This window comes from Magnolia sinica, chromosome 9 (genome assembly GCF_029962835.1).
Source record: "Magnolia sinica isolate HGM2019 chromosome 9, MsV1, whole genome shotgun sequence".
NCBI lineage: Eukaryota > Viridiplantae > Streptophyta > Magnoliopsida > Magnoliales > Magnoliaceae > Magnolia > Magnolia sinica.
Window position 1 is genome coordinate 20404025 of NC_080581.1, and position 23397 is coordinate 20427421.

Below are 23397 nucleotides of genomic sequence, written 5' to 3' on the forward strand. Positions count from 1 at the left end.
ATAGGAAAGCAAGGAGACTGGCATTATTTATATTTTGGTTGCTAAAGAAGACACAAAACAGTCAGAATTTCTGGCTCCTAGAAAAGAGCTCCTTCATGAATATGAAGAGTTAGGGCCCAAAGGACTCCCCGCTAGACTTCCTCCTATGAGGAACATTTAGCACCACATTGATTTGGCGTTGCGTTTAAACCTACCAAATCTTGCGCACTACCAAATGAGTCTAGCTGAATATGTCAAGCTCTACCAACAGGATACTAAGTTGCTACAGAAGGGTTAATTCGGTAAAGCATGTCTCCATGTGTTGTTCATATATTATTAACTCCCAAGACATGGATCTTGGAGATTGAGTGTGGACAATTTTTTTTATTAAAAAAAAAAAAAACGGATGGAAATGCCTACTTTCTCGTGCCCAAGGTATTAGGTAACGGTAAGACTGTCCATAATGACCACCATTGTTACTGTTACAATATGCGGGCCGTAATGGCCTTTTTTTTCTTTTTCCTTCTTTTTTTTAAGAAAACCTGTTATGGCCATTATGTCAATTTTTTTTCCGTAATGGCCATTACAACAAGTGATATGGTGTCATTTGTATTGGTTTAGAAGTTGTAACACTCATAATAATGGGGTGACCTTTGTTTATGCTAAATCCTAGTGAAAATGCCAGCCTACTTCATACTTTGCTGTTTGCGCCACTTGACGCAATGGAATGTGGAAGTGTGAACATTTTGGTGGAGACACTAGTGTAGAGGTTTATCAACACTTTCTGCATTCAACACTAGGCTTTCTAGCACTATTCATCTAGGCTTTAACACCAATTGTTCAAGACTTGACACCACACTGAGAACTTATGAGTTATGACAAGGTCTCTTGCGTTTGATATTCATTCTGATTCTTGTGCACTCACGCATTAACCTATGACATCGGTGTGGGATGCATGCAACATAAGTGACAACCTCCTCTGGGTTTTCCACCGCCCTTGTAGTGCAGCTGGCTTAAACACTTAAACACCAAGCTGTCACATATGTGTGTGTGTGTGTGTGTGTGTGTGTGTGTGTGTGTTGAAAGATAATGACCTAATTTTGATGATGCTTTATGCAGACATTAAACATAGAAACAAGTTTGATGCAACACAGCGTTGTGTGAAAGTTATCCAAAACATATCATGGCAGTTGCCAATAAAGATGTAAAAGAAATAAAAAAATCATCGTGGCAGTAAATAAAAAATGGGAAAAAAAAAACTTCTGTTAGCAGTTTGAAATATACCCGACAATCATACTCAATATCTGATGCTGGTGGTTTTACAAGCCCTTTAATGCAAGCCTTTTGCCCATTGATGTGAAGCCATGCATTTATCTGCTCCTGAGTAACCAGGCATCCATTGCTGTCACCAGACTGCACATGAAAATCATTCCTGAGCCCTTCGCCCTTTTTACGGCCCTTGTAACCCTATTTCAAAAGGTTAAAAATATCAAAATACAGAAGTTTATTTCCATGGTATTCTAATACATGGTGGAAAAAGAAAACTAGGCTAGACAGCATGGCAATACCTCTGTACGTGCGCAAGTGAATTCCGGTTCTCCACGGCTTTCTAGTTTAACAACCAAAAGATGATTCTCGGTATGACAATCAAGATTTGTTGCATGAACCATACATCTCCCATAGAAACCAACCTTTTCATCATCATCACCTTCAATCTCACTTTGTAATAAACCCTGAAATGCAGACAAACTATCAAAGTTAGAACAAATACTATAATAACTTTTATGATGTACCAATGACCAATGATATCATTTTCACTTTCTTTACTTCTCAGTAATGCATGGTAAAGAAGAAACAAGTGCAGGGCAACAAGTGGATGAACCAATGCATCAATCACAACGCAAAGAGATCATTTTCACCCGAACAAAATAGTCCAATAAACCAATAAAAGAAAATGAGAGGTAAAAAAAAAAAGATGATTTTCAAATTGCCAGCTAGAAAAAACTGCAGCACATAAAATGAGCAGCTAAAGATTCCAAAACCCCCAAAAATATTAACTTCGTATATTACATAATTAGCAAATGTTGCTTTCAAAAAGTACATAGAAGGAATAGCTAGATAAACACAAGCATCAAACAAGAACAGACTAAGTTTTGATATTTTTTAAAGGTGGAATTGATGGCCCATATTGATCACACATGTGGTCCAACATGTTACACATGTCATCTAGTGGGCCAACTTCGGTTCTCATGTGATTTGGTTTGGTTTCTGGGCCTAAACATGTGTCAGGTTAAGTCTTAGACCCATGAGTTGATGCACTACGATGACTTTAAGGGTGAAGGGCATACTTGTAACTTTAATTAGTGAAGTCCTATTCTAATAAAAAATAGAGGTGGAGACGTGTGAAGGCTGTTGTCGTTCCCTCTCTTTCTCCTCTTCTTCTCTCATTTCTCTTCTTTGTCTCCCCATTACATATTTAAGAACATGGTATCAGAGACCCATTGATCCAATACCTTGTCTAAATCTCCTTTTTCTCCCGTTTCTTCTTCTCTTCTTTTTTCTTCTTGTGGTGGAATCCTAACATGTTCAAGGCAAATCTAACCTAAATCCATACTCTCGTTGTACCACCACTTGGCAGGAATAGTTAGATAAAAACAAGCATCAAACAAGAACAGACTAAGTTTTGATATTTTTTAAAGGTGGAATTGATGGCCCATATTGATCACACATGTGGTCCAACATGTCACACATGTCGTCTAGTGGGCCAACTTCGGTTCTCATGTGATTTGGCTTGGTTTCTGGGCCTAACATGCGTTGGGTCAAGTCTTAGGCCCATGAGCTGACGTACTACAATGACTTCAAGGGTGAAGGGCATACTTGTAACTTTAATTAGTAAGTCCTAATCTAATAAAAAATAGAGGTGGAGACGTGTGAAGGCTGTTGTCGTTCCCTCTCTTTCTCCTCTTCTTCTCTCATTTCTCCTCTGTCTCTCCATTACATATTTAAGAACATGGAACCAGAGACCCATTGATCCAATACCTTGTCTCAATCTCCTTTTTCTCCTGTTGTTCTTCTCTTCTTCTTTCTTCTTGTGGTGGAATCCTAACATGTTTGAGGCTAATCTAACCTAAATCCATACTCTCATTGTACCACCACTTGGCAAGTTGTATAATCATGCTCCATGAAGGTATGTGAGGCCCACTTTCATATTCTACCACTATGATAGGTCAAAGTGGGCCATTGTGCATCTATAGAAAGATTCACGGCCAGTTTTGAAGAAAGGAGTCAGACTTGAAGACAATGGTTGTGTGTGGAAGTTGTTGATGGCCAAGATTGGAGATCAAGTGTATGAGTGAAAGATGTGATGCAACTAATGTTCCCGATTGATTGTGTCATGGATATATGTCAAGCAGAAGTGTGTGTTTGGTAAGATTATGTTGAAAAGTTCATTGTTCGATTTCTTTATTTCTTTGAATATGGATGTCAAGAATGAAGCCAAGAGTAATCTCTTGTCTCCACCCACGTCAATAAATCTGTAAATCAAATCAACTAAACTTAACGGAGCAAATTGCCTACAGTGGGCCACATCTGCAGAAGTTTTTCTCATGGGTAAGAGAGTTAAAGTCTTTGACTTCCCCGAAGCTTGCAGAAGACTCAACAAAATATGAAGATTGGGTGGCAGAAGATACCCATATTAGAGCATTGTTGTGAAATAGTATGGAACCTCACATCAATGTGAATGTCATCTTCTTCAAGACAACGAAAGAAGTGTGGGAAGACTTGCAGGAGATGTATTTGGGTGAGAAAGCTCAACTCGTGTCTAATGAGTTACTCGAAAATATTTTTGCTCTCCAACAAGGAGATAAAAGTGTAGGAGAATATTGCTTAGCCTTGAGAGGCATGTGAGAAGAACTAAATGTGTACCAACCATTGTCGACGGATTATGAGACTATGCGACGCCAAAGGGAGGAATTCCGTGTTATTAAATTCACCTTTGGTCTTCGTTATGAGCTTGAGCCTATAAGAGCTTAGATCTTTAGAAGTAGTGAGATTCCATTTGCCAAGGAGGCATTTACCCGAGTTCAGCGTACAGCTAGTACAAATGTACGAAGTTCATCCTCATGTGATAAATCTACATTTGGCAGAGGAGATGGGTGAAGTCGAGGTGATCGTGGTCGTGGCGGACAATTTGGTAGTACAGATTTTAGGAGAGGTCGTTTTGGAGGAGGGAATACAAGATGTGGTCGTAGCGCAAATTTTGGAGGAGGTCATGGTCGTGGTCGTGGTAATCAACAATATACTTATCGTGGTCTCAAGAACCACACATCTAATAAATATTGGAATCTTACTGGTAAACCGGCTTGGGCAAATCAAGTTCACCATTCAAAAGATGGTTTTGAGGGTTGTCTCCAAGTCTACCTCCACCCATTCTTAGCCAAGTACTTTAGATGACACAATTACATTATCTAAGGAATAGTATGCCAAGCTTCTGAAAGATTGATCGACTCATACCCATCCTCCTCAGCTACTCTTGCTTAATCAAATATAATTTGCCTTGCTTCTTCTGTGAGTGTCTCTTGGATCATTGACTCTGGAGCTTCTAATCATATAATTGGTAAGCACAATGTGTTGTCTCAGCCATTGTTTTAAATATCAATGATATTGGCCGATATATCCCACGATATATCTTATATCCCACCTGTGCGATACGAAACACACAAGTAGTGGGATATATCCCACATGTTTGATCCAGTGAGCATTTTTTTTATTTTCAATACTTTTTTCTATAAATCATGTTAAATCAGTGTCAAATTGTTACAAATCCATGTGAAAATCATGGACTGAGAGCTTCGATTTCGAGATTTGGAGGAGAAGGACCGAGTTGCGGCAAATTGAAAAAAATCAAAATCAAACATGCATAACCTAATCTAGTGCTTCTTGTATTGCTTTTGAATGTATTACTTGTGTTTCCACACGTCTTCTTACATTTATAAATTAGATGAATAGACTTTGAATATACTAGCATCAATTCAGTTAGACAACGTATAAATTAGGACCCCATACAAAGAAAACCTATTATGTACACTTGATTTTATAATGTTTTCATTTGTAAGTGTATATTGATGTCTTTTTTAACAATCACTAAAATTTCTTTGACAAATTCAACCAATTTCCAATGTTTCCCCATGTTTCCAACAACAACCATGCATTACGTGATACAACCGATACATATCCGTATACCAAGGGTGCGATACGTAACGCGATACCGATATTTCGAACACTGGTCTCAGCTAGTCCTGTTTTCGTCTATTTCCTCTATAACATTAGTAAACGTACTTCAATCAGTGTATCTGGCGTATGTATTACTCATCCTAACCCAACTCTTCCATTACCATCAGTATTCTATATTCATAAATTTCCTTTGAGTTTATTTTCAATGAGTAAACTAAACAAATCTTTAAACTATTTTATCAAATTATATCATTCCTATAGTGAATTACATGATCTAAAGAATGGGAGAATGATTGGTGGATGACAAAGTTAATGGACTATTACCTCAACAATGGAACAACTGGGGTTGCGTTAGGAACAGATGCCTCTCCTCATCAGTGGCATTTCAGGCTTAGTCATGTGATTTAAAGACTACTCCATGTGATTTGGAGCTTGAGTGTGGTGTGATTACATTCCCCATTCAATGGAGGTGCGAGGTCTCCATCTATCATCTTCCTTCTCTCTTTCTTTCTATCCAAAAGAGGTATTTTTCCAAAAACTTCATCTCTTTTCTTCCCTTCTTATCCAAGACCATCCAAATCATATTTTTCTTCAATTTCTCATCATCCAACTTCAACCCCAACTGAAATCAACCATTGAGGACCCAAAAAGCCTAGCCAACAACCCACACGTATGAGCCCCTAGGCTAACCGCATGGACAACCGCTCAATCCTTTGATTTCCCCTTGCTTTCCCCATAAAAACCCCTTGATTTCTTATCCATAACCCTACCCTAAACCCTAGATCCCCAATTTCCTATTTTTCCCAATTTCTAAAAACCCTAATTCTAAACTTCTCAATTCCCATGAACCCAAATTTTCCAAATTTCAGATTTTCCCCTTTCTAACCCTAATCATAAAACCTACAACTATGTCCCTTGAGTGTAGAACGTACCTAGGCTAAATTGGAAGTTCTATCCTTCCATCGGGCCTAGTTTTAATTGATTTATGTGATTCCTTAACATGCAGGCATGTGATTTAGGTTAAATCAAACTTTATTGCATATTGTTTACTCTTAATTACTTGGTGGATTAGCATCTTTTGTTAATTGAATTACTTTATAGACTCTTTCATAATCTCCACGTTGCATGCTAGCATTAAATCATGTGTCCTGCATCACAGATGCTTCAAAATGTTAGCAAGTATAAACAGTAAGCAAGAGGAGTCCGGAGTATGATTCAAAGTAGGGGCAATACCCTAAGAAGGTTGAGCCTAGCTCAAGTTGCAGCCCTAGCCATTAGCCAAGAGAAGTAACAGGTTTTGCAGTCCATTATACATGGAAGAACATCTAATTTATTTACACATCAAGTGAATAGTAGTTCTTCAATCACTATGGAGTACCCATTGCACTCTTTTGAAAATCCTAGGGAGAGCTTAGGGAATGACCAACAAGATCTAGACAACCGAGAGTTAAGAAATAGTGCCCAATAAACTGACAACCACAAAGCCCATTCTTTTAATAAGGGTTCAATGGAAGGTCCCCAGATTAGCACATGATCCCACCAGCATTTATATCTGTGATTGTCAGAATTTTGGGTTAATGCACCGGATCCCATCAGAACTCCGCAATTAAGCATGCTTGGCAAAAAGTAGTACTAGGACAGGTGACATCTTGGAAAGTTCCCGTGTTGCACCCCTCCCTTGTGGAATGTGTAATAGGATGTGTAGCTGACTTGATGATGATGGAACTGCCAGTAAATATCCAAAAAGAACAACAAATCCAAGTGAAACAGTGTAAGAACCGTTGTTCTTTTGAGAAGTAAAGGCTGGATGTGACTCTTTTTTTATGATAGGGTGTCCCCGCCCCTTTATTAAGGGGGGGGTTCTATATTCATTGCGGATGCACGCAAACCACATGCATCAAGTAAAGCACGGGGAGGGGAATCGAACTCGGGTCTGTGGGGAGCAAACCCACGACACTAGCCATTCACCCAAACCCTGGGCAGGTATGGCTGGATGTGAGTTGCGAACTCAAAAGGGACGATCTTTATACATGTACCGAACCAGGATTACATTTTCACTCTGTATAGATATGCATTGGATGATTAATGTCAATAAATTAGACTAGTAATAAGCATAATAACAATTGTAACATTCTCATCGTGTATGTATCAATAGTTAAAATATCAAAAACATGAAGCTTCCTATGGGAATGGTAACCTTTTGGTGTGCACACCAAGGATGAAAATGGAAAGAGCAATTCACAACCCTGCACTGCACACATAATCCCCCAGGACGATTGCACATTGAACACACCTGAAAAAAGATTTCATTGTCATAACACAGCATCAGTTCAATATAATGATGATAATGACCAGATTAAAGGGAGCCATTGCATACAGAAAAGCATTTAACTATAAGAGTGCATTTATGATGATGATGAGATCCGCAATAACTACGATGGTACCTGAAGGAAGAAACCTCACTAGACAAGCTCTTAAAATACGTATAGTATATTTCAGCACTTACCTTATTCTTTTCAGGACGTGAAGCACCAGATACATCAAAGGCACTCATGGTGTCAACATTTGGGCACCGTGTCCCTGGCGTCCAGAGCCCACAAACCATATGTACCCACTGAGTAACAGTTGGATCAAGTACACCTGCAGTTACAGTGTTATGTACTTGAAAATTACCCACAGAGCTGTTTGAATCTGTTAGGATATCGGAGTCTTTCTGAAAATCCATTTTCAACACAGCTCTAGGCAATGGTTCAATATTCATGGGCCTCATCACAGGAACTGAGTCACGTTCTGCAAGTAAAGAGGTTTCATCTTTTGAGGTAGGATTCAATAAGCCCAACTCAACCTGCACAGTTTCAAATGAGGCAATGGAAATAACGGACTTGGTTCCTTCTCCAACTTTCCATGCCTCCAGTAGGCTTTTCACAATGCTACGACTCCTTAGTGCCCGAGTCATGGCTCCACCACCATAACCACAGAGAACACATACCTGTAAGTAGTCAAGTCAGAAAAAACCAATGGTAACCACCAGGTATGAAAATAAAAATAAAGAGGCTAGTGCAGATTTATTTTTATTATAAAAATAAAAATAAAAAAATAAAAATAAAAAAAAACAACACTCAGCTCTAACAGAACATTAAGATTCCCAAACACTCAGGTGTACACATGCACACCAACAAAGGCATGCAACATACCCATTCATGCACATATGAACACAAGCACATGTGTGTGCATGCACGTGTTGTTGGATTTTCGAAAGACTGATTGGTCAGTCTTTCTAGGGCACATACATCCAATACGCATGCATGCACAGGCTCACACACATACATATAACCTCCTGCTCGAAGAATATGTAAGAATAAGAAATAACAACTCGATGGTAAATAGATAGATAAGGTAGAAAACCAGATCAAGTTAATAAGGGGTGCATCTACTTGTCTATCTTTTATTGACCACGTTCGTCATTCAATTACTTTACAATTCACCCTCTGCAAGTAAATTTGTTAGGGAACATGTTTCAGCTTGCTAGAGTCAAAGACTTTGTGGTTTACAAAAATCATGAGGAAATGCCCACGCTAAACCAATGAAGAAGGCAATGGACAACAAATGCATGGTAGAGAACAGTTCCATTTCAACTGCACAAGGCACATTCCAAGATATGGAGATGCGAAAAGATTCCTTTGTGGATGGAGCTAGATCTCTTATAAGATATCTGACATGCTAACTTTTCTAGGCCCATCAATGATCGAGTATCTTTGTTTCTACTGACAGTTTACTATTGTGATAGAGGCAAGGAAACCATTCATTGGAAGAAAAGAGAAGGTAGGAAAAATTCGGGGGAATACAAATCATAAACAGCAGGAGACAACTGTGAAGATCATAACATTATCGAGAACAAGGTTCCGAATATTGTTTGAACATATTGAATTGCCGTACCAATTTATATAAATCCCCATGTGATGCGGTCATCATCATCATAATCATTATCATTGCCATATCAAAGCTATTTGGGGTCAGCTTTACAAATCCCGTTTCACCTATCATTCCTATCTAAGGCCCCAACCACAGTATCTGAACACGGCTTCACTATTGGTGAGGAAAAGACTCAAGTGATACCTGTCTCCTTCAGTGTCATACTGAGCTCTTCTAAACAATGTAAATTAGCATACCCTAGGATTACTGCATTACAAAAGTATTGCAATTATTTTATTTTATTTTGCACACCCCCACACATGCCAACCCACATACACCACAATGGGTGCTTGAACCCAGTGTTTTGAGTATCGACGATATCAACCAACGTAACCCACAATATATCTTATATCCCACTTGTGCGATACGAAACGCATAAGTAGTGGGATAAATATCACATATTCGATCAAATGAGCATTTTCGATTGTGGATCCTTTTTTTTGTAAATGATGTTAAATCATTGTCAAATTGTTACAAATCCATGAAAAATCATGGATTCGGAGCTTCGATTTTGAGATTTGGAGGAGACGGGCCAAGTTGCGAAAAATTAAAAAAAAAAAAAAAAAAAAATCAATTTCTCGCAAATCGGTTGTAATCTTTGTATCCAAACATAAAATCGAACAAGCATGTAACCTAATCTAGTGATTCTTCTTTTGCTTTTGAATGTATTGCTTATGATTTCACACATCTTCTTACATTTATAAATTATATGAATAGACTTTGAATATACTTGCATCAATTCAAATAGATAACGCATAGATTAGGACCCCATACAAAGAAAACCTATTGTGCATGGCAAATGCAGAGTCAATCAACCACCTCTACATCCATTACCACTATACGTGTGGTGTGGACTTTTTAGAAGCTTCAAAGTCCTATGGAATATGCCAAACATGGTGGGGCTTTTGCTCATGGCCTGACACGGGGTGGATCTTCCAACGCAAGCTATTGCTCTTTGGAGACTGTCTACCTGCTGGTCCTTGGGCTATTTGGGGAGAAAGGAAGAAGAGATGCTTCCATAATAAGAGCCATGGCGCAGAGCGTGTATTAAGTAGAGCGATGTTGTCCATCATGGATTGGGTTTCCTATATTGATGTCTTGAAAGGATGTTCTTTTCTTTTTAGGTTTGTAAGTTTTTGTGCCATCAAGGTGCTTTTTAATAAAATTTCACGTCATCTTTCAAAAAAAGAAAGAAAGAAAGAAAGAAAACAAAAAAGTCGTCCATATGCATAAATTTCAAGACCAATTGCATGTTGGCCTTATAAACATTTTTATAGTGCTAGTTTTTGGAGCTTATGCGTTGTTTATATTACATTGTGCATGTTTAAGCTTCACGGATGGTTGTTTTCCTTGTTACAAATGAGACTCCAATGCATTGTGTTAGTCTAATTTTCCTAGTATTGAAAGAGAATAAGGGGAAGGGGGTATTTGGGTAGGAAGGTCCAAAAAGCAGATATGGAAAACCCCTAGAAAACTATCATGATGAAAAATAGTGGAAATGTTGAAAGGTCAATGACCAATATATGTTATTTGTTTTGCATTGCTTGTGTTTTGTTGATATATCATTGTGCATGGTTTTATGCTTCATGGATGATTTGTTTTCCTTAGTAGAAACAAGACTCTAGGTCATTGTGTTGGTCTACTTTTCCTAGGGCTAATTGAGAATAAGTGGGGGTATGGGTAGGAAGAATCTAGAAGACGGATATGGAAAACACCCCTGGAAATCTAACATCATGGAAAATAGTGGAAATGTTGAAAGGTCAATAGTCAATATACGTTATTTGTTTTGCACGTTGATTCCCATAGAAAAGTTGAAGAGTCAATAGTCAACAATGAGAGGTCTCTCATTATCATGAAAATGCCCATGCATTAGCTTTTTAGGAAACAATCAATTCACTCGAAACTCGATGATAACATAGACTTTGTTGTAATATAGTGCTAGTTTTTTAAAGCTTATTCTTTGTTTATATTACATTATGCGTGTTTTATGCTTCACGGATGACTTGTTTTCCTTATTAAAAACAGGACTAGCACATTGTGTGGTCTGATTTTCATAGTATTGAATGACAATAAGTGGGAGTATGGGAATGAAGAATCCAAACCGCCAATATGGAAAACCCCCGTGGACATCTAACATCATGGAAATAGTGGAAATGTTAAAAGATCAATGATCGATATACATTATTTGTTTTGCAAGTTGATTCCCATGGATTGACTGAAAGGTCAATAATCAACAGCGAGAGGCGTCTCTCATTATCATGAAAATGCCCATAGATTAGCTTTTTAGAAAACATCAACTCACTCAAAACTCAATTATTATAATCTCCTTGGTACTATGCCACAAGATTAGATGAGACAATTTACAACAATTTTTTACCAAGTCAACAGAATCCAAATGACAGGATAAAACATTGTGATCTGGATCCAATGAGCCCCGATGCATAATCATGTCATATAGATGAGGTATTACTTTGTGATCTGGATCCAATGAGCCCTACAGTGGAGTGTAGATGCCCCCAAACATTTTCCAAATTGTATGATCCATTTTTATCGCCAATAGATTGGAAGATCCTAACTATCCAATGTTTGGATAGTTTTTCCAAAACCTTGCCCTTTTTTTTTCCTTTTCCTTCTTTTTTAAAATAAACCACACACTCATTAAGTGGATATCCTTCTTAACAATTACAAGGGAGGAGATAACCTCCAAAGCAACAATTATCCAAAAACATCTAACTTAACTAACGAGTCTGCCACCTCAGTGGCATCTCTCCAAATGAAACCAAAGTGCATATCTAAAAGTTCCATAACCTCACAAATTTCCTCAAGAAACAAGCCTCCAAGGCACTTTATCCCTTCTACTTGTCCAAGAAATCATGTCTGCCAAACTGGCCTCCACTAGGAATCTGACCTAAAAATTGTTTTGTATAATGTAAAATCTGATGAGGACATCCGAGCACCAATCAGAGTATACCAAAGAAGTAGGAGAGCACTCGTTTCTTTATGGCTAGATGATGCATACATGGGGCCCCGTGGACCCACTTCGAGTGCCTAGCCCGTTGAAGACCCCAAGGCCCTGCGTTGGGAAGATGCATGTGAGCTTCTAGACCATTCCGACCGTTGGATCATCATCATTGGACATCTTAATTGTGGGCGAAATAGTTTAGATCATTTAGTTTGCCCATATGTTTGCTAATTTTTTTATTTAGCTTATATTTTTTATGAGTTTAGGGAGTTACAAACAAATTTTATTTTATTGAGCGTCTTTATGTGAAACTTTTTATCTGAGAGCGTCTTTTTATTAAAAAAAATATATTTTTTTTTTAAGACTATAAAGACTTGGACGTTCACACCCTAGCCATTATTGCATATGGAAATTTTATTTTTTTTAAATATCTCTTTATATTTGCTTTGTGATGAAGTAAAACCTCCCGCGATTGGAGCAATTTGGTGTGATGCCATGTAGTGATTCACAATTATCCTTCTCTATCATTCTTTTCCATCAAAATGTATTGTTCTCTTTTCTCTTTTTCTTTTTGTCTAATTCTCTATTCTTCTTTCCCCATCAACAAACAATCTCCCTTGTCCTTTACTTCAATCTTACACCTCAAAACCCTACTTCTCAAAACCCTAGTCCTCAAAACCCTAAATCCACACATTCCTAAAGGTTAAACCTAACATCCCTAAAACCCTAATTCCCAAATCCAAAATCCCCAAATCTGAAAATCTGAACCTATTTTCCAGTTCCTTAAACCTCTAAATCAGCCCTAGCCTATCAACCCTAACGAAGACAAATCTTTCCTTTAAATGATGATTAGTACCTATGCTAGATGGAGGTCCTACCTTCCATAAGTCCTATTTAATCATGTTTTATAAGATCTAACAGCAGGATTGTGCTTAAGCTTTGAATCTGAGCATAGTTAAATACTTAATTTCTTTAAGTTTGTGATAGATAGCATTATTTTGTGCATTAAATTATTCTAGTAAATCCGTCTATGATCTCCTTGCGTCATTCTAGGTTAGGCCATCCATCCTGCATCAAATTTTGGTATCAGAGACTAGGTCTAGCATAAGACTCGCATGTTGCATCTAGGTTAAGTTTTCATATTGGTGTATCTAGGGTTAGGAGTCTTCCCATTCCCATCACATTGCATTTAAAGTTTTTATTTCTTAGGTTCCTGATTTATACCCACTCGTACTAGGCGTGGTTTTAGTCTACACCCCATAATGAATTCGGAACAGCTTGTTGAGGCTATCAATGCCATCAATAACTGTCTCGCGGCAGTTTGAGAAGAAAGAAATGGAAGATGCGTTAATGGAATCTCAAATTCGGTTGACTATATTGTGCAATGGGTGATCTATCTTATAGCAGAATGGAGTTCCTCCGTTGTTAAGATGCAAAATTGTAATTTGTCTTTTTTGGGCTGTAATTGATCCACTCCCTCAGCGGATTTCTTTCCTTTTTGTATCTTGTTTTTCTCTTTAATAAAGTTTACGTTACCTTTCAAAAAAATAAAAATAAATAACTGTCTCGCGGCCATCAACGCCCACAATATAACCACCAGTAACCAACTGGCAGCCCTCAAGAATGAGACCAATACTCGAATGACCCAATTAGAAAACTCCCTTCAGGCAAACTCCGACAATGGGGAAGATAGCAAATCTCAAGCAGCAAATGAAGTTGAAGGACATGAAAGAGGTCGTGGCCAAGGTGTTTGCCATGGTGGAGTGTGTGCCCAGCCACCCCGTGAAGAGTACCTAGATCACCATGATCCTAATGATCGATGAATGAAGAGTGTGAAGATTGAGGCCCTGAACTACGATGGTCACCTGGACCCCAAGGCCTTTCTCGAATGGCTTGCGGACATGGATCATTATTTCGAGTGGTACAATATGTCCAATCGCCATCGGGTGAGATTTGCCAAGATGAAGTTGGTGGGCAAAGCCAAGTTGTTTTGGACAAATGTCGAGCGGAAGATGGAGAGATCTAGAGATGACACAGTCTTACTGTGGGCCGAGTTGAAAGAGATCTTGAAGGAAAAGTACCTTCCTCTCTCTTACTACTATACACTTTTGGATCAATGACAATCCTTTCGTCAAGGATCAATGCCCATGGCTAATTATATCGCCAAGTTTGATGAATACATGATGTATTGTAACATCGAGGAGGACCCGTTAATGACCCTTTCTAATTTTAGGATAGGCCTTCGACCCAAGTTTCAGCACAAGGTGATTCCTCATAACGTCAACACCCTAGAGCATGCCTATCAAGTGGTGCAAGAACTTAAGTGGTATCTGAAGCCAGAATTCATGAGGCGATTCAACTCTCGTGAATCCAATGCCAAGGCCACTCCCCAAGGAGCTAAGCCTAGCATTGAGAGTCAATCCAAAGCCCCTGGTGGTACTCAACCCAACAATAGGGATGTGAGGGACAAAGGTCTAGCTAATACCAGTTCAAGGGGAGGTGAGCATACGCGGTGTTACAATTGCTAAGAATATGGTCATTTCACATATCAGTGTCCTACGAAAGAGCGAGGCAAAGCCCCTCATAATTGGCGTGTCTAAGGAAGATGCGAATGATCAGGGCAATTGTGAGGAAGAAGAATATCAGCCCAAGGTCGATGCTATTGATGAAGCATATGAGGGAGTTGAGACCATGCCACTTGCAGCTGTCAGATGCGCCTTAGCCCAGGTTAAAGAGAGTGATCATTGGCACAAGAATTCGATTTTCTACCCGTCAAGTGTGATGACGAAAACTACAAGGTGATAATTGATAGTAGCAGTTGCACCAATGTGGTCTCCATTAGCACTATATCTCATTTGGGTTTGAAACCCGTCCCTCACCCTCGGCTCTATCGAGTTTCTTGGGTAGATGAGTCCTTGACACCGGTTTCTCAGTGATATTCTCATTCCCATTTAATTTGTTTCCTATAAAGGCACGCTGTGGAGTGATGTTTTACCTATGAATGTAGGTCACATCATTATGGGCAAACCATGGGTGTACGAAGTGATGTGACACTATTCGATCATTCGAATGCATGCTCATTTATGTATGAAAGTAAGATGATAAAGCTAAATCCTCTTCCACCCAAGAGCACCCCAAAAAAGAAAGATAACGTCAAGAAGGGTGATCATAAAGATGTGAGAAAGTCCCAGCCCAAGTCTCTCCACATAACAAACACAAAAGAGTTTGAATGAGAGACCAAAGTTGATTCGATGGTGCATGGCCCCGTCGCAAGAGAGATCACATCTGAGGTTAGCGTAGAGTTGTCACCTGAAGTGAGTCCGATGTTGGAGGAGTTTCGATATGTTTTCCCTAAGGACCTACAAGATGAGCTTCCACCCATGCGGGACATTCAACATGTCCTTGATCTTATCCCCAGGTCGACTCTACATCTCTACCAAACCTTCCTCACTACCGAATGAATCCCACAAAGCATGCATAGTTTGCATATAATAGTTCTGTCAATAGGTCGATACGTATGAGTTCTTTTGAAGCAGTTCATGGTTACAAACCTAGAAAGCCTATAGATCTCATTCCCATGTCAATCTCTCATAGACCTTCAGAGTCCGCAGATGCATTTGCACATCATATCCATAATTTGCAAAATGAGATTAGAAAACAAATTAATATGAATAACAAAAAGTACAAGATATTTGATGACTCTCATCGCAGGTTTAAAGAATTTCAAGTAGGTGACTATGTGATGGTTGGTATAAGGCCAGAACGGTTTCTGCAATGTACCGTTAGGAAATTACAAGCTCGCAGTGCCGGTCCTAACAAGATATTGAGAAAATTGGGCTCTAATGCGTATGATGTAGAACTTCAACCTCATATGAGTATTAGCTCTACATTCAACGTAGAAGATCTTATGTCCTTTAAGGGCCCAACAGCTTCTGCCTGTAGCCTTGTTCCGACCCTCACATTGACCCAGATAGCTTTCTCGACTTGTCCCACTAACCATGGCCTTTGCCAGATCCTTCTTCCCAGTATTTGCTTTCTCTACTATCCATACCTAATAAAAGAGAAAACATGGAAGATTTTGGATGAGCAAGTAGTTTCCACCTAACGTGAAGGTTTCCAAAAGTATCTCGTTGAGTGGAAGTACAGGCTAGAGTCAGACTGTACGTGGATGACAGAGGCATGGCTTCAGAGGTTAGACCCAAATCTCCTCAGGCATTACGGCAGCTTTATTTCGCCAAAGGCAAACTCTTCTCAACCAAGGCGAGTTGATGAGGACATCCGAGCACCAGTTAGAGTATACTAGAAGAGGAGGAGAGCTCCCATTTCTTTATGGCTAAGTGATGCATACATGGGGCCCCGTGGACCCAATTCGAGTGCCTAGCCTGCTAAAGACCCCACGTGCATGATTATACATCTTTGAAGGCCCCCCACACTAGGAAGATGCTGTTGAGGGTCAAATATTGCATACTATCCCCCATTTATTTCTTAGTTTTATGAAGATGATAATGCTTAATGTCCTATTTTACCCATGTTTGTGTTGCAAGGTGCATTTAAGAGCTTGAATTGGAAAAGATGCTAAAAGCATGGATTTGATGCTCAAAGGTCACCAAGGCAAAGAATGGATCTTAGGAGACAAAGATTGAAGATTTCAAGGTCCAAAGATTCAAGAAAACCAAGTGGAGAAGGAATGAAGTCCAAAGAACAAGTGCAGAGCTCACATTGATTGTGTCATCGACCACCGTTCGGTGACATCGAAGCTATCATTCGATGACATCGAATTTATGGATGAAAATCGAGTTAGTCACTGGACAAATTGAAGACATTTATCCATGACTCGAGAACTTGTTCGATGACTCAAAGATTTGCACGATAACATTGAAGCCAGATCGATGACATCGAATTTTCTGTGGATTTTCAGCAAAACTCGCTGGACTGTTTTGGACACATTATCAATTCCTCGAACAATGCTCAATGACATCGAAGGTAGGTTCGATGACATAGAAGGTTGCAGAGTCCGGATGAGGTTACAACAGCGAGGAAAAATCACGTATAAAAGGTACCTTCGATGACATCGAAGCTTGTTCGATGACGAACCGCGCGAAGTTACGCAAAGTTACGCGGAGTGCGTAAATTTGAGGCAGTTTCCGGATTTTTCCAAAGAGGTGCGAAAGGAGGTGTTGCACAACTATAAATAGGAGTCCCCAGGGCATCCCTGGGCATCATCTAGGGTTTGAGGAGTGGAGCAAAAGCATGGAGAGTCGTCGCCAAGCGTTCTTCTTCTTCCTTCCTTAGTTTTTCATGCTTTCTTTCAAGGTTTTAGTTCCAATCATGTCTGTGGTTGGCTAAACCTCTTAGCTAAGGCTAAGAGGTGAAGCTTGTAGCGTGATGGGATGTTTTCTATTGTTTTGCTTCATGTTTATATTGAACTCTCTTTGATTCTAGTTTGATATTTAAGAAATACTTTTAGTTTTTAATGGTTTGTTGTGACTCAAATTACAATAGATCTGCAATACCTTTGAGTATCGTGAAGTTAGTAAATCTTGTTGTTCACCATCGTCCCCTGGGCATGGTTGGATGATGGAATCCTTTCTAATCTTCATGATTCTCTTATGTTCGGTTATGAGATTGGTATATCCTATTGTGAGTCATTGTCTCCTGGGCATGGTTTTGTGATGGAATCACTTCTAGTTCTCACAACTCTCATCCATTGAGAATTAGGTCAAAGGAAGTTCAGATTTGGTTTTACTGAGATATTTTCCAATTGGATAAGATGGGACTCTAATTCCAGTTGTGTCCTTGAATCAAGCATAGATCTCCCTGATCTCTACAAGTGGATACTTGGAAACCCTAGTTCCCACCTTTGAATTTCTTATGTTTTAGTTAAATAATTCACAATTACTCTCTCTACACTTCCAGATTTAGGTTTACATCTTTTTCTAGTTCGACTTCTAGTTACTTTCAGAAATGCACAAGATCAGTCCCTGTGGATTCGACCTCGATCTCACCGAGATTGTTACTGCATCGCGACCTTACACTTGGGGTTGTGAACAGATGCATGTGGGCTATTTAGTTGGACCATTCCAACTATTGGATCATTGTCATTGGACATCTTGATCGTGGGGCCATGAAATAGTTTAGTTTATTTAGTTTGTTTATATGTTTGTTAATTTTTTGTATAGCTTATATTATTCCTAAGTTTAGGAAGTTAGGAGCAAATTTTATTTTATTGAGCGTCTTAACGTAAAACTTCTCATCTGAGAGCATCTTTTTGTAATTAAAAAAAAAAAAAAATCTTCTTTGAGACTATAAAGGCTTGGATGTCCACGCCTGATGCAGGACAATTAACCACTTGCTTTAAAAGCTCGAACTAATAGAGAATGGCAAATTAATTCATTTATCTCACAGCCCAAGCCCCACATCTCATGAGTTAGGACCTCGGCCGAACCCCCCTCGTGGGCCCCAAATCATATGGGTACCGCCTCACACGAGTTACCCGGCTCACACAGGCCGCCCACCCCTATTGTGTCCCCGCATCCCACAAGCTACCCCACTCGAGCCCAGTGTGAAAATGCCCCTGCATTAATCACCCCCAGTGAGGAGTCTCGAATACGAGACCTCCCACTCTTATACCAATTTGATGCAGGACAATTAACCACTTGCTCTAAAAGCTCGAACTGATAGAGCATGACAAATTAATCCATTTATCTCATAGCCCAGGCCCCACATCCCATGGGTTAGGACCTCAGCCAAACCCCCTTCATGGGCCCTGCATCACATGGGTACCGCCTCACATGAGCCACCCGCCTCACATGGGCTGCACACCCCGAGCGTGTTCCCGCATCCACAAGCTACCCCACTCGAGCCCGATGTGAAAATGGCCCTGCATTAACACCCTAGCCATTATTGCATATGGAAAAAAAAAAATCTTCTTATTCGCTTTTTGATGAAAACCTCCTATGATTGGAGCAATTTGGTGCAATGCCATGGAGTGATTCCAAATTATCCTTCTCTATCATTCTCTTCCATATAAAGGTACTTCTTCTCTTCTCTCTTTCTTTCTAATTCTCTTTTCTTCTTTCACAGCAATAAACAATCTCCACATCTATCCCTTGTCCTTTATTTCAATCCAAAACCTCAAACCCTAGTTCTCAAAACCCTAGTCCTTAAAACCCTAAATCCCCAAATTCTTAAACCAAAAATCCCTAAAACCCTAACCCTAAATCCCAAAACCACAAGCCCTAATTCCCATATCCAAAATCTCCAAATGTTATATTCCCCAAATCTGAAAAACTGAACCTATTTTCCAATTCCGTAAACCTCTAAATCAGCCCTGGCCTATCAACCCTAAAAAAGACAAGTACTTCCTTTGAATGATGATCAATACATTGCTAGATGGAAGTCCTACCTTCCATATGTCCTACCTAATCATGTTTTATAAGATCTAACTGTGGGATTGTGATTTAGCTTTGAATTTGAGCATAGTTAAATACTTGATTTCTTTAAGTTTGTGATAGATTAGCATTATTTTGGGCTTTAAATTATTCTTGTTAATATGTTTATGATCTCCTTGCATCATTCTAGGTTAGGCCATCCGTCCTGCATCAAAATCCCATAAGTAGGCTCTAGTTTCCTCTTCTAAAGAATCATTAATACCAACAAGACCAAAGGAATAGCGGACTGCACCCCATATGTTATGACTCCAATATACACCCATCCAGGCTCTGACAAAGCTTCCATCAAATTAAATTTCAAATGCCTGCAGGAGCCTTCCAATAACATTTGTCCTTCTACTCTCACGACACTCAATGACAGCATTCCATTAGTGAATGAAATCATAGAAATCCCCAAAATTTTGTTCTACTATGGGCCCAAAAATATAGTAGCTCTAGTTTCTCAGCCTTGGGAAGGGAGAGAACCCATTGAATATTCTATTGTTCCTCTCAAGACAAATGCTTGAGTTAATAGCAAAAGGAAGAACTTCGTTAGTATTTTACTCCTTTCGTGGAAGACCAAGCATTGACCATATTTACTAACTTCTACGGCATAGCCCTATCAATGTCCAAAAAAAGGCTCTAGTCCCAAACACTTTTAAATGGTTTGAATGCAGGAGATAATCCACAGATTCTCCATCTTTCCGTCACGGGAAACACATGTTGCCAAATTGTTCCTCCGATTCTTTAACTGATCCCGTGTGAGGATTTCATCGACTACCACAAGCCAATAAAAGGTTACAATTTTCCAGAAACTGGAGCATCGCAAACTTCATTTTATGGTTAATGTTGATGCGTGACATCATAATTTGATTGAAGAGAGACTTGACCTAAAAGGCTAAAAGCAACCATTTGGATCACATTCCTCAGTTTTTGTATCTTCCCGTGGCATGTACACCAACAGGAGAGTAGAAGGAGAGAGGCAAAACAGGGATCTCTGCCCTTAAATGTCTTCTAAAATGGATGTTCTAAAACACAATTCTTCCCACTATTTTGAAACAATCCCTAACCGAAATATCTTCTAAAACAGTATTTCTACGGAGAGCAGGATATTTTCTCGCATAATTGCTCTTTCCCCATCCACAGACGTTCCCAAATCTGACCCTTTTGCCATACAATATACTCCCTTCCTAAAGACTTCCATGGTTTTACAGATTTTCTCCCAAGGCCCATACCACTTCCTCAGAACAAAATAAAGGCATCTCATGAGCCATATTCAGCAACAATTACCCCCATCCAAAGCATCTTGCTCAGTACCAAATCACCAATCCACTTGCCAAGGAGAACCAATATGTAGATGCAATAATCCTTTCTCTATTTTTCTTCTTACCATCTAATTATACCCACTGTTCAAATAGTTAGGCAGTTTCAACCTGGGATATTTTTCGGGCATCCCTTGTCCACTGAGAGGCCCATCAGATCAGCACTGCAGATCACCAAATATGGGTTCTACAATTCCTACCAGTATGGACAGTCTGGACATTAACCATTTCCAGCATCAGTACCTGATAACTTCCATGTAATTGACAGTAATTTATCTCGATAGAATTGTGTAATAGATAAACAGTTGCATCTCAAGAAGAATGTTCGATGGCTCACAATGTTTTTGGAACTTGTCCGGCATGGTCTGCAACACCAGCGACCTTTGGGTACTTTTGGAACACCATAGCAAGCCTGGTGCACCTGCAAGGAGTGATGCCAACTCATGATCCCTATTATTTACAAAAAGAATGACATCATGACAACATAATGAAACAATAAGCATCAAATCAGCAAGCCAAAGATCCACAAACTCTGATTAAGCAGCGACTGCATTCTAATAAGCTATTAATTTCATCTTTGTTTGAGTTTCCACAAACACAACAAAATGCATCTGAATCCAAACTGAAGGCCTGGGATGTGTTGCCTTTACTGGAAAATCTGCACCCAAATACATAAAGGTAAATGATTCATCACTTGCTTCAATTTGAAGCATAGAATGGCACATGCAAGACAAAAGGCACCACTATTTCATAAGTACGTCTAATAATATAACGATGAATAAGATACATGAGACCAATGTTTTCAGTATCAATGATACTAGCTGATATATTCCATGATATATCGTGTATCCCACCTGGGTGATACGAAACCCAAGGTAGTATCAAAAATTCTTTGTATCACAAAAGATACTGCATGATATCACAATATATCGCATAATATCGCGACCAATCCCATTTTATAAAATTCCCAATATTGACTGATATCACACAAAAACATGGGGAAGTCCAAGGCTTTCTTCAGAAATTTCGGAAAAAAAAAAAAAAAAACCATTCTAAATCTTTTTTTATTAATTCCTCTTCACTTTTAACTAAATCTATTGTGGATTTCAACACTTCCACTTGGATCCCTTCAAAGAAAAACACAAATTTCAAGTTGGAATTAAGATCCAAGCCGACTTGGGACCATTTTTCACGCGGTGAGCATTTTCAAGTTTTGATCCACTTTTTTGGAAAATCAGTGTCAAGTGATTAGAAATCCATGATTCTTCATGTTATGCATGAAAAAACCTGGATTTGGAGCTTCAATTTTGAGATTTGGGGGAGATGGGCCGATTTGCGGAAAATTGGGGAAAAAACCAAATTTTCCCAATTTCTCCCAAATAAGTTGCAATCTTACTGTCTAAGCACGAAATTGAACATGTAACCTAATTTAGTGATTCTTGATAATTTGGGGATTTTTTGGAAAAAAAAAAAGATATTTTTTAACTTAAAAATATAAAAAATAATTTTTTTCAAAATTCCATTTCTATCAACACTCAACAGTCAATTGGCCCCCATTTCAGAAGTTTTTTTTTTTCCAAAATCCCACTCCTAATGCATGCGCAGCTCTATGTGGGTCTAAACCACAGCCACACACATCATTCACAGGAATATTTCTAATTATCTACTTCTTCTTTTGCTTTTCAGTGTATTGCTTATGTTCCCATGCATTTCTGACATTAGTAAATTATACGAATTGACTTTGAATATGCTTGCATTAGTTCAGTTATACAACAGATAAATTAAGACCCTATACAAAGGAAACCTATTCTATGCACTTTTTTTTTATGATGCTTTAATTTCTAAATTATATTGATATCTTTTTTAACAATCCATGAAGTTCCATTGAAAAATTCGATTAATTACCCAATGTTTCCCAATAATAGTGATATATTACATGATACAACCAATATATCCCATGCGATAACCGATATGTATCCGTATCCCAAGGGTGCGATACATTACGCAATAACGATACAGAAAACATTGCATGAGACAATTCCAATGAGATTGCTTACCTTGGTTCACCTATATGACCATGATTATCCTCAGTATTCTTCAAACAAGATTTCTCATAAGAAATGAAATCGGTTTGAAGGGAGCACTTCGAATTCTTCCTGAGAAATTTTGCAGAACTGGGATGCTTCTCTGTATGTATATTAACTACAGTGAGTAGCATAGATAACATGGCAATGGTACAAGAAACCACGGAAAATAGAACCTTTACACAGATATTAACAAATGTATGTACCCTTGTTTTATACATTAATACAGAAAGAAGCTAAATTGGTAAGTGAGTGGGTAGATACAATAGGAATCTAGAAACCTACATGTCTGCCGAAAGAATCCTACATAACAAGCCAAATCAGATTGAACATACCATAGAATAACTCACCATGGAGGGCATCAAGTAAACCACTCTGACAACTTTTCTTCAGGCACGATCCTGCTTCAGTCAACT

General features: G+C 38.9%; 1 protein-coding gene across 1 annotated transcript in view; it reads right to left on the bottom strand.

Moving 5' to 3' along the window:
- LOC131254706 (uncharacterized) overlaps nucleotides 1-23397 on the bottom strand; it is a 72626-nt gene that overhangs the window by 17545 nt on the left and 31684 nt on the right. Inside the window, exons 9-16 of the mRNA XM_058255403.1 lie at nucleotides 23332-23382; nucleotides 22955-23084; nucleotides 21429-21555; nucleotides 21235-21318; nucleotides 7718-8200; nucleotides 7409-7504; nucleotides 1548-1712; nucleotides 1264-1446 (exon numbers count right to left, since the gene is read on the bottom strand). Of these exons, the coding sequence (XP_058111386.1) occupies nucleotides 1264-1446; nucleotides 1548-1712; nucleotides 7409-7504; nucleotides 7718-8200; nucleotides 21235-21318; nucleotides 21429-21555; nucleotides 22955-23084; nucleotides 23332-23382 (1319 nt within the window). The remainder of the gene's footprint in view (nucleotides 1-1263; nucleotides 1447-1547; nucleotides 1713-7408; nucleotides 7505-7717; nucleotides 8201-21234; nucleotides 21319-21428; nucleotides 21556-22954; nucleotides 23085-23331; nucleotides 23383-23397) is intronic.